The sequence below is a fragment of the Echinops telfairi genome, unplaced genomic scaffold (assembly GCF_000313985.2).
Source record: "Echinops telfairi isolate 266 unplaced genomic scaffold, ASM31398v2 ScPeMD7_7424;HRSCAF=8462, whole genome shotgun sequence".
NCBI lineage: Eukaryota > Metazoa > Chordata > Mammalia > Afrosoricida > Tenrecidae > Echinops > Echinops telfairi.
In genome coordinates, this window is record NW_022111324.1 from 46,491,134 (window position 1) to 46,501,967 (window position 10,834).

Sequence of the window (10,834 nt, forward strand, 5' to 3'; positions counted from 1 at the left end):
TGTGTTCTTCCCTCTTGTCCCTGGCCCCCAGAGCTTCGGATCAAGAGACAGAACTCCTCAGACAGCATCTCCAGCCTCAACAGCATCACCAGCCACTCCAGCGTCGGCAGCGGCAAGGAGGCTGATGCAAAGAAGAAGAAGAAGAAGAGTTGGGTAGGTAGAGGGGTGGGGCAGGCACCATCTAGGGGTACGGTGGACCACCTCCACCTCTGCCTATGGAATTAGCCCCTACGCATTCCCTTCTCCGTCACTGATGGCTGCGAAGCTCAAGGTCTTCTCGGTGCGCCCCGTTCCACCAGTCACTTCCTACTTGTCCCAAGACCGTTCCCCCAACCCACCTTCCGCTAGCTCTTCTCTCCTTGAGTGCTTCAGACTGGTGAGCTCCCGTGTATTTGGCAGCAGAAGGAAACAGGGAATCTCCGGGGGAGAGAAATAATAAAGCAGTCCTCTCCACAACTCCCTCCTACTCCCTTCTCTACGATGGAGAGAACCTAGGAGCGGATGCTCCTCCTATTTAGAATACAACTCATTCACTCTGCATGGCCCTGGAGGTCACGTCTCAAATTTGCCCTAAACCTCTGGCGTGACCAGAGATGATTTCTGTCATTTTTTTATTCCACTCGCACCCCTCACCCCCGGACAACCCTAAACAGTCTTTGGGGACCTTTCTTAAATCGAGACTGTTCAGAAACACTCTCACCTGGTTTTGCTGCCGTTAGTAAGGGGAGCCCCCACACCCCCAGGAGCCTCTGCCCCTCTCTCCCTCGTCCGGTAAGGCGGGCCCACGGGCCTTCGTGGGGGCAGCGCGATGGTGCCTGCTGGCTGAAATGAGTGACTGAAGTGTTGCTTCTCTTTCTTTTTCCCTCCCCTTCACACTGCTGACTTCAAATCCCTATTTTTTTCCAGGTCTATGAGGTAAGAGACCCGGCTCCTCTACCCTTGTCTTCTCTTTCCCTTTGCCATACCTTCCCTATTTTCAGAGCAAACGCCAGCCCACTTAAACATCTGCAAAAAAGAAAGAAAGGAGAATGAGCACTCATCACCCTAACCGCAGCGACCATCCCCCAGAGCCCCGCCCGTCCCCACTGCATGGTCCATCCACGGCTGCCCACGTGAGGACAGAGGAGTGGTCTGGCTGGGGGCCAAACGGGAAAGTCAAACAAAATAGAAATCTGTGCCCTCCTGTCTTCCTCTGGTTACAGTAGAGGCCCGTTATAAGAGCCGGCAAATCAAGCTTCCCCGCCCAAAATGCCTTCCTTCCTGTTGATCCCATCACACCTAGAAGCCCAGAGTGGGAGCGACTGGCCGGAGGAGTATTCTCTTGACCACAATTTCTTGCCACCAGTTTGGGTCTGGCCTCACCTGAGGTTTTAGCTCTAGGAGGAGGAGCCAATCTGCAGCATCCTCAGGTCACCCCCAAGCCTAGAAGCCCTCAGAGCAAGAGCCCATGGAGTTTCCAAAGCCATTTCAAGGATTAGTGTGGTCTTAAGTTGGCGCACAGCAGGTAGACTTTGAATTTCCGTTGCAAGCCAGACACCTGAGGTCCATGCTAACTCTGCGTCCACGTTGTGCTGGGTGGCGTGAAGGCTCTGAGAAACGAGGTCTTAGAATATCAGCTCTCAAGTCGGCAGGGAAAACTTGAGCGAGGTCAAAGTTCAACTACAGCCGGGTGTGTGGCAGGTTGAGAGGCGAGCGCTGAGGTGCTTCTCCGCCGTAGGCGCCGCCCGATCACAGGCCAGGGGAATGTCCACCGGGAAGGGAGGAGCAGAGAGCTGAAGGGCCGGAAGAGCCCCAGTATTATGGAAACTTGAATCTGTCAGTTAGCATCTCCTGACCTGTGTCCCACAGATCGCTAAGTTCATTGAGATGCTTCGAGAATCTGCATTTTCCAATGTGCACATTTGTGCGGTTTAAGTTCTGTGCAGTGACCCCCCCGAGTAAAAGGCCTCGCTCGCTTCACTCTGCACTCGGCTCTGTTTCCCGCATTCCTTTGGTAAAAGGGAAACTTAGCTACCTAACACCCATCTTCCTCCCGCCACCATTTGGGTTTGGGGAATACTAAACCGTGCATAGAACAGGGTTCTCACGGAGGATCTTCTTGAGCTAAGCCGGCAGACACTTTCAAACTGTGAGCAGCAGTAACATGTCCCCGGTAGCCAGCTAGTGCACACACGTCCCTCACCTCCTCGTCCCCGACGCACGGTAGAGACAACACACACCACACAGCAGCCCCGCCATCCTGCGTGTGTGCAGTGACCCTTAGGAAGGGTACCAAACGTGCCCTTCCTCTCACTGCCCTAGAGTGAGTTTGCCCTTGCGCCCTGTAGCCTTTGACCCCTCCTTTACTCTCTGTCTCTGGCTGCCGTCCCGTGTCTGTGTCCCCGTGTGTGTGCATGCCGTGTGGATGCATGGGAATGGGTGTGGGACAGGACCCTGCATCTCCAGCTCACCGCCCGAATTCCTGAACCCTCAATCAAGGAAAGCCACGAGCAAATGATGATAGCCCCGGTGCCCTACGGCCATGCTGGGAAATGCTCCTTATTCTAGGACATTGGAGTCAAATTAGTGGAAAGCACCATGACTGATTGTTCTGTGTGGGCTGAGCACCCAAAACCAAAAAGCACCCAAATCTGTTGCCCCCGAGTTCACCCCAATGCATAGGACCTTACGAGATGAAGCGGATATGCCCCCAAGGTCCCCAAGGCCGCCATCTTTGCCGACACAGAGACTGCCACATCATTCTCCCACAGAGCCGCTTGTGGGCTCGAACCACCAACCTCTCGGTTGGTAGCCAAGCTCTTAACCACTGCATCACCAAGAAATGAGAGCTACTAAGAGAAACTTGCTCCTGGTCGTCTCCACAGAACTGTACCGTTCGCCTCTGGGCTGAGCAGATAGATGAGCAGTGGCTGAGCTGCTACGCCCTGGTCCACAGAGGCGGAGAGAGTGAGGCGATGGGGCAGTTGCTAGAGGTGGGGTTGGAAGGCTGGGCCGGGACTTCTCTCTGTCCCTCTCAGAGGCGCAGTTCCCCGTGGGACAGAGAAGAACCGAGGAGAAGGGCCTGAAGAGTCCACCCTTTGCCATCCCAACTTCTAGGCACCTCTTCTGTGATTCAAGTGAAGCCTTAGGAGAGAGGCTTCCTGACAGCCAGCCAGTCGAGCCCCTGCCTCCAGGCCTCTCTGTCCAGAGCCCCATGCCCGCCCTCCCCTGGCCCCTCACCTGTCTCTCTCCCCTGATCTGTTCTCTTGCAGCTGCGAAGTTCCTTCAACAAAGCCTTCAGTATCAAAAAGGGGCCCAAGTCAGCGTCTTCCTACTCGGATATTGAGGAGATTGCCACCCCCGACTCCTCCGCCCCGTCCTCCCCCAAACTACAGCACGGTTCCACAGAGACTGCCTCACCCTCCATCAAGTCCTCGGGCACTGACACCGCCGAGTAAGTGCTCTCCAACGCCCTGCCACTCGGCCTGGTGCCAGTGCAAACAGCTGCCCATCCCACCTGAGCAAGTGAGAGCCCACTGGAGACCTCTCCCCGGGCAGTGAGGTCCAGAGAGGGCTCTTTCTCCTCATTACGGCTGACTGTCTATGTGCAGAAGGAACCAGCTACCAATCATAGGTCTCCATGTGGCCGCAGGCGGACCTCTGGTGTTTATCTGTGTGGCCTAGCTCCACTCTCACTCTCTTGCAGGGCCCCCGCTAACTCGGTTCCCCACACCAGGATGTTCCATGCCAACGAGGAAGAGGAGCCAGAGAAGAAGGAGGTGTCAGAGCTGCGTTCTGAGCTGTGGGAGAAAGAAATGAAGCTTACAGACATCCGCTTAGAAGCCCTCAACTCTGCCCACCAACTGGACCAGCTTCGAGAGACCATGCACAACATGCAGGTCGGCATCCGGGCAGAGGGCGGGCTGGAAAGGGAGGGCCCCCGGCTGACGGTCTGTTGTCGGCCTCACCCTGCCACTCTGCTCTGGTCTGTTCTTGCCATAGTTGGAGGTAGACCTGCTGAAAGCAGAAAATGACCGGCTGAAGGTAGCCCCAGGCCCCTCGTCCGGCTCCGCTCCAGGGCAGGTCCCTGGGTCATCTGCTTTGTCCTCCCCTCGCCGCTCCCTGGGCCTCGCGCTCACCCATTCCTTCAGCCCAAGCCTCACAGACACAGGTAACACAGGTTTGGGAGAAGAAGCTGTCAGGGTGGGGATAAGGGCAAGGCTCCTGTCCCATCGGCACTGCTCCACTTGCTCTGGGGGCATTTTCCTTGGGGCCAGGAGGTGACAGAGTCTAAACCAGACAGGTGCCACTGTTGTGAGTAAAGGGTCTGCAGAGCCTTCGAGCTGAATGCCTCAGTTTTAGGCCACCTTCTCTTTGTGATGGGGGCACTGGTGTCTTCGTGGTTACTCCATGGGCTGCCATCTGCAAGACCAGCAGTTCTACACCACCAGCTGCTCCACAGGAGAAAGACGAGCCTTTCTACTTCTGTCAAGCGTGACCATCTTGGAAACTCACAGGGGCACTTCTACCCTGTCCTGCAGGGTGCCACCAACTTGGTGGCAGGGAGTGTGTGGTTTGCTTGCTTCTTTGTGGTGAATGGAGACCTGTTTGGGAAGGATGACAACTGGAAGGTGTAGGAAAGAAAGGCGGAGAGTGTCCCCCCAACCAATCACCCTCCTCCACCCCCACAGACCTGTCCCCCATGGATGGGATCAGTACCTGTGGACCAAAGGAGGAAGTGACCCTTCGGGTGGTAGTGAGGATGCCCCCCCAGCACATCATCAAAGGGGTAAGGAACTTCCAGGAGGGTCTAGTGTATGAACGAACATAACCTGTCTTTTTTTCCCGTTTAAGAAAACCTGGACTCTGTGTACACATCCCCCCGCCCCTCCCCCCGCCCCCCCAATCAGAGGCCTCGGCTTCTGGGAGCTATTAGTATTCCCTTTCCTTGGGATCATCTACCCGGAGGTTCACACGCCTCTGTCTCGGCTTTACAGGACTTGAAACAACAGGAATTCTTCCTGGGGTGTAGCAAGGTCATTGGAAAAGTGGACTGGAAGATGCTGGATGAAGCGGTTTTCCAAGTGTTCCAGGTAAAGGGTCCCGCATGAACAATGCTATCCTCTCATGGGCTATTGAGCCATCTCAGCACGGGGATCTTGGGGGACCTTCGACCCGAAGGTTTGTGGGTCAATGCTAAAGAGAAGAAGTGGATGTTCGCCCCTTTTGTTCCCCTCTTCCAATACTCTCTCACCTGCGTGCGTGCCCTCTCAGGCGTGCGCCTGTCTTCTTGGTCCCCTTTCTTCTGCCAGGACTATGTTTCTAAGATGGACCCGGCCTCCACCTTGGGACTGACCACGGAGTCCATCCACGGCTATAGCATAAGCCACGTGAAGCGCGTGTTGGACGCCGAGCCCCCCGAGATACCTCCCTGCCGCCGAGGTGTCAACAACATATCTGTCTGCCTCAAAGGTCAGTGTCTGTCTCTCGGGATAAGGCGGTATGGGATGCAGGGAGGAGGCACCAGATCAGTCACCATCGGTTCATTCCACAAGGATTACTGAGAAGCAACAAAGTGGAGGTCGCTGTGCTAAAGTAGAGGGAGCCTTGGGCGCGGAGTAGCTTATGAGTGGGCTGCTAACTGCAAGGTCAGCAGTTCAAAACCACCAGCCGCTCTATGGGAGAAAGATGAGGCTTTCTACTCCAGTAAAGAGCGACGGTCATGGAAAACCCACAGGGGGTGCTCTCCCCTGTCCTGCAGGGCGACTTGGGTTTGGGTGTCTACGAAATGAGAGACGGAAAATGATGAGTGTGACCCAGCGCTAACTCTCGTCCCCAGGGACAGCTTTCTTTTTTGGCCAAGGCTGAGCTTTTAGCTGTAGCCCACCCCCCTCTAGTCTGGGGTGTGTCCCTAACCGCCAAATCGGAGTTTCCGAAAGAAGGGGTGAAGGGCAGTTCCTGTAGGTTCATCGGGCAAGTGGCCTGCGTTTGGTCAGCGGGCTGCTTGATGAAGAACGAAAGCCCCGTAGAGTTCCCTGCTCTCCTCAGGACCCTCCTTAAGACCCCTGCTCTCCTGGGCTGGGTACAGGTCTGAAGGAGAAATGCGTGGACAGCCTAGTGTTTGAGACGCTGATCCCCAAGCCGATGATGCAGCACTACATCAGCCTCCTGCTCAAGCACCGGCGCCTCGTCCTCTCCGGCCCCAGCGGCACGGGCAAGACCTACCTGACCAACCGGCTGGCCGAGTACCTAGTGGAGCGCTCTGGCCGCGAGGCCACCGAGGGCATCGTCAGCACCTTCAACATGCACCAGCAGTCGTGTAAGGTAGCTAGCTGCCTTCCAGACACCCCTGCTGGTCTTCAGGCCGGGCCTCCCCGGGCACACGTTTTCTTCTTCCCCCACCTCCCCAGGGATCCTCTTCTTCCACAACCCGTCGGGCTGTTTTTCTAGGCCTCTCTCTCCCCAGCCCAGTGTCTCCCCACCGTTGCCCTCCATGCCTTTCTCCACACCGCCCCTTTCCTGGGGGCCTCCTTTCCCTGCCGTGAGATGCTCATCAGATGGCGTCCTCCTGCTTCTCCCTGGCCGGCAGCTCGGCCTGTGGATCGCCTCCCTTCTCTCTTTGCCCTTCCCTCCGCTTTTCTTTCCAGCGCTGAGAGTTCAGTGCTCCGTGCTCCGGTCTCCCCGACCCAACCCTGGGGCCTCGGGGCAGCCCCTCACGCTTTGCAGTCGGTCCACGTCTTGCCTCTCACTCACCGACAGGGCGGTGGCTTCCATGCCTGGCAGGGTGGCGTGCGCGCTCAGTGGAAAGCCGTTGAGGAAACAGCCTGTGTAGTCAGAGCGTAGACTCCGCATTCGAGGATGCGGGCGGGCGGGGCTGCTGTGGAAGAAGACAGTGTCAGGACCTTAGGGACCACTGTTTGTCAGTCTGAGGTCCCACAGTCACATGTCCGAGGGCATCCAACATGAGCCAGAGGCCCTGGGGCTGTCCAGAATACTTAGCCGAGCTTCTCCCAGACATTCCTTTACCCCTGCTGCTGAGTGCTGACCTCCCGCCCTTTCGTCCCAGGACCTGCAGCTGTATCTCTCCAACCTGGCCAACCAGATCGACCGGGAAACGGGAATCGGGGACGTCCCCCTGGTGATCCTATTGGACGACTTGAGTGAAGCAGGCTCCATCAGTGAGCTGGTCAATGGAGCCCTCACCTGCAAGTATCACAAATGGTGAGAAGGGGTCCGGGACAAACTCGTGGCAGTGGGAGGAGGGGCACCTAGCTCTGCGTCATTGTGTGGCCGCGAAAGACCAGTCTAAGCGAGTCGCTTCTCCTTTCCCCCACAGCCCTTATATTATAGGAACCACCAATCAGCCCGTCAAAATGACACCCAACCATGGCCTGCACTTGAGCTTCAGGTAAGGAGGCTGACACGGCATGAATCTTCCAACCCTAGTCAAAGGCCTTTAGATTCATTAAACCCAAGCCTTTGGCCAGAGGGTGGTTGATGAGAGTAGAAGGGAAGAGGACTAGCCGGAGCTTTCTAGGCTGGGAAGAGAAGTTGGGTGTACTTACTGTGTCAGCTAGAACGTGGGAACGACCTTGAGACAGGGGTGCTACAAGCGAACCCGATAGGCTACTGTCATTAGGATGTTCTGTCCTTGTATCCCCTGATCAAGGTTTTGGTGAATGTCCCTGACTCGAGACTGAGCTCTTGTCTGCCCAGGGCTGCCGCCCTGAGTTCAGTCCCTCTCACACACACACACCCCGCCGAAGAAACCAAGCGGGCTTTAGTGGCAGGCAGGAGGAGGGGTTGGGCTGGCGGGGGATGTACCCTGACCTTACCCTCCATCCCTGGCGGCAGGATGCTGACCTTCTCCAACAACGTGGAGCCGGCCAATGGCTTCCTGGTGCGCTACCTGCGGAGGAAGCTGGTAGAGTCAGACAGCGACATCAATGCCAACAAGGAGGAGCTGCTTCGGGTGCTTGACTGGGTCCCCAAGCTCTGGTATCATCTCCACACCTTCCTGGAGAAGCACAGCACCTCAGACTTCCTCATCGGTACTTGGGGTCAGGAGGCGGCTTCCCTTTCCCACTTTCCTGGCTGGCGGGGTGCCCCCTGCCTTTCCAGGCCAAGAGCCTTGTGGCTGCAGACCCGGGGCCACATGGTTCCTGGAACAACCCTTGCTGATGCCGCGAGCACCATGCGCTGGGTCAGTCGCTGCAGCCCTCCGAAAGCCAGCGCCTCTCCATCTTTTCTCCCCATAATGAATGAGGGGAAGGTGATCGAGTCTCCCCGCCCTGTCCCTGGTCTCCCATCCACTTGGTGAAAGCGTTACTCACGTGCGGCATATGCCAGCCAGGCAGTTCGGCACCCCCTTGCCCTGAAAACCATCTTCATAAGAGCTCAACACAAAGTTCCTTTCACCCTTTGGCTATCACCCCCCTCTGCCTGGGCTCCCAGAAGCAGGTGAAGGGGGAGAGGCAGTTGCTCAGCCGTCTCATGGCCTCCTCCTGTTCCGCTAGGCCCCTGCTTCTTTCTGTCCTGTCCCATCGGCATTGAGGACTTCCGGACTTGGTTCATCGACCTGTGGAACAACTCTATCATTCCCTACCTCCAGGAAGGAGCCAAGGACGGAATCAAGGTGAGCCCCACCCTCGGCTTCCATTCAAACTGATCGAAGGGGAAACGTGCCTTAACTGTTAGGCCTGGGCGGCTAGGGATTCGTAGGGTTCTCGTTCTAACAGGCAGATAGTGAAGCTGCTGTCCTGCCCTTAGCAGCCTTTCAGCACACAGCTCACTGCTTGTGAGCCCCTCTCTCCAGGCTGAGGCCTTCTGACTCTAAGTCCTCTCTAAGCCTAGAGAGTACCGCTCTAGGGGTCAGAGCAGATAGAAAAACCATTGTGTTGAGAAACAAAACCCTATTATAGGCCCCACTGCTGTCTTGGTCATTAAGGAGCTCCGGTGGCATAGTGGTTACACGTTGGGTGTTCACCGGAAGATCCGTAGTTCAAAACCATTAGCCGCTCCTCGGAAGAAAGAGGAGGCTTTCTATTCCGGTAAAGAGTTACAGTCTCGGAAACTCACAGGGACAGTTCCGCCCTGTCCTGCAGGGACACCTCGATGGCAGTGAGGTTGGTTAGGGTTTTACTTCGTTGTTGTGGGCTGCCATTAGAGCCTCAAGGCTGTCCATTTAGAAGGTGTGCTGATGTCCAAGGAGCAGACTGTTTTGTGGGTGCCGTCAGAGGAGCCCTGGTGGCGTGGTGGTTATGTGTTGCGCTGCTAACCTCAAGGTCAGCAGTTTAAACCCACCAGCTGCTCCATGGGAGAAAGACAGGGCTTTCTATGCCGGTAAAGAAACCCAGGGGGCAGTTCTACCCGGTGCTATAGGGTGGCTGTGGGTCAGAAGTGACTGGATGGCAGTGAGTTTGGATTTTGGTATCAGAGACAACATGGATGGCCCTCTAAAGCAGCGGTTCTCAACCTGGGGGTGGGGGTCAAGGCTCGTTTAGGGGTCGAACAACCCTTTCACAGGGGTCACCTAAGACCATATTTCCAATGGCCTTTAGAACCGAAACATTGCTCCTCTATCCGTCTCCAGGCAGGTCTGCCCATAAGCAGATACGCCCACGTATGGGGCTCACCACAACAAGAGGAAATATCAAGGAAGGTTGAGAGCCGCTGCTCTACAAGATGGCTTCCTCCCTCAGTAACGTCCCTCTCCTCTTCTCCAGGTCCACGGACAGAAAGCAGCCTGGGAGGACCCCGTGGAGTGGGTCCGGGACACTCTCCCCTGGCCTTCGGCACAACAGGACCAGTCAAAGCTGTACCACCTACCCCCACCCACTGTGGGCCCCCACAGCATGGCCTCCCCTCCGGAGGACAGGACAGTCAAAGATAGCACCCCAAGTTCTCTGGACTCAGATCCCCTGGTGAGTAGAAGCATGTAAGAGTGGACAAGAGTCTTCTTTTAATACCAGCCGCTTCATACGCTATGCGTCGCCTGGTGGGGTCTTGGAAACGGAGGAACACCGCAGGTCGAGAGAGCAGAGCACTGTGTCAGAATGATCTCATGCAGGGACAGTCGCTCAAGCCATGTGAGAATACAGCCACCCAAGGCAAAGGGCAGGGACAGTAAGCAAAGAAGTCGAGCAGTAGGCGAAAGAGCTGAGGAAGACGTGGAGGGAGGATGCTCGGGTGTCTGAGCGCCCTCATCTTGGTTTGTGCTTTGCACTGTTACGGATTCCAGCCTTTCATCGTGGCTCGGATGAAAGGTCCCCGAGCAGCTCCTCGGTACTGTCCTCAGCAACTCACATAGACCCTTTCACCTCGTCCATCGCCAACCTCTCGATGCGACGTCACCCATCCGCCTCCTCCCTGGGTTTCCCGTCTCTCCATCCCTCCTGTGTTCCCAACCCCCGAGCTTCGTCCTCGGGTAGATGAGGGTTCCCAAGGAGGGACCCTCCATGGTAGGTAAATCTGGGTGATGCTGTTCGGACCCGGCCTGCCGCATGAATGTGAATACCCTTTCAAGTTAGAAGGGTTTTTAAAAATGTGCATGACTGTTACAAGGGCTGTTTTTCACATGGGATACATGATTTTAAGAAAGCTAAAAAAAATTCCAAATGCGTCATGACGACTTGGAAGAATGCCCTACTTGAGAGGTAGATTCGGCACAGGGAGAGGGATGATCCCTGCATGTGATGTATCATGCGGTCAGCCGGATGATCCTCCCAAATGGCCTTACCAATGGACCCTCCTGCCAGCATTGTATGCAAATGCATGCCTCCCCGGTCCATTTTGGACCACGTGAAGTAGTGCCTCAGTTTTATTGTCACTGCTTCAGTCTGTCTTTTTACTTGGC

General features: G+C 56.1%; 1 protein-coding gene across 5 annotated transcripts in view; it reads left to right on the forward strand.

Moving 5' to 3' along the window:
* The window catches only part of NAV1 (neuron navigator 1), a 197,695-nt gene that overhangs the window by 184,659 nt on the left and 2,202 nt on the right, over nt 1–10,834 (forward strand). For 3 of the 5 annotated variants that reach the window (XM_004699797.2, XM_045298118.1, XM_045298120.1), the window contains 14 exons: nt 32–153; nt 907–915; nt 3,252–3,433; nt 3,686–3,878; nt 3,982–4,150; nt 4,671–4,768; nt 4,977–5,072; nt 5,292–5,451; nt 6,068–6,303; nt 7,046–7,200; nt 7,316–7,387; nt 7,834–8,030; nt 8,496–8,614; nt 9,705–9,902. In XM_004699797.2, coding sequence (XP_004699854.2) covers nt 32–153; nt 907–915; nt 3,252–3,433; nt 3,686–3,878; nt 3,982–4,150; nt 4,671–4,768; nt 4,977–5,072; nt 5,292–5,451; nt 6,068–6,303; nt 7,046–7,200; nt 7,316–7,387; nt 7,834–8,030; nt 8,496–8,614; nt 9,705–9,902 — 2,006 coding nt within the window. The remainder of the gene's footprint in view (nt 1–31; nt 154–906; nt 916–3,251; nt 3,434–3,685; nt 3,879–3,981; nt 4,151–4,670; nt 4,769–4,976; nt 5,073–5,291; nt 5,452–6,067; nt 6,304–7,045; nt 7,201–7,315; nt 7,388–7,833; nt 8,031–8,495; nt 8,615–9,704; nt 9,903–10,834) is intronic. The other 2 variants (XM_045298119.1, XM_045298121.1) reach the window with 1 other exon arrangement.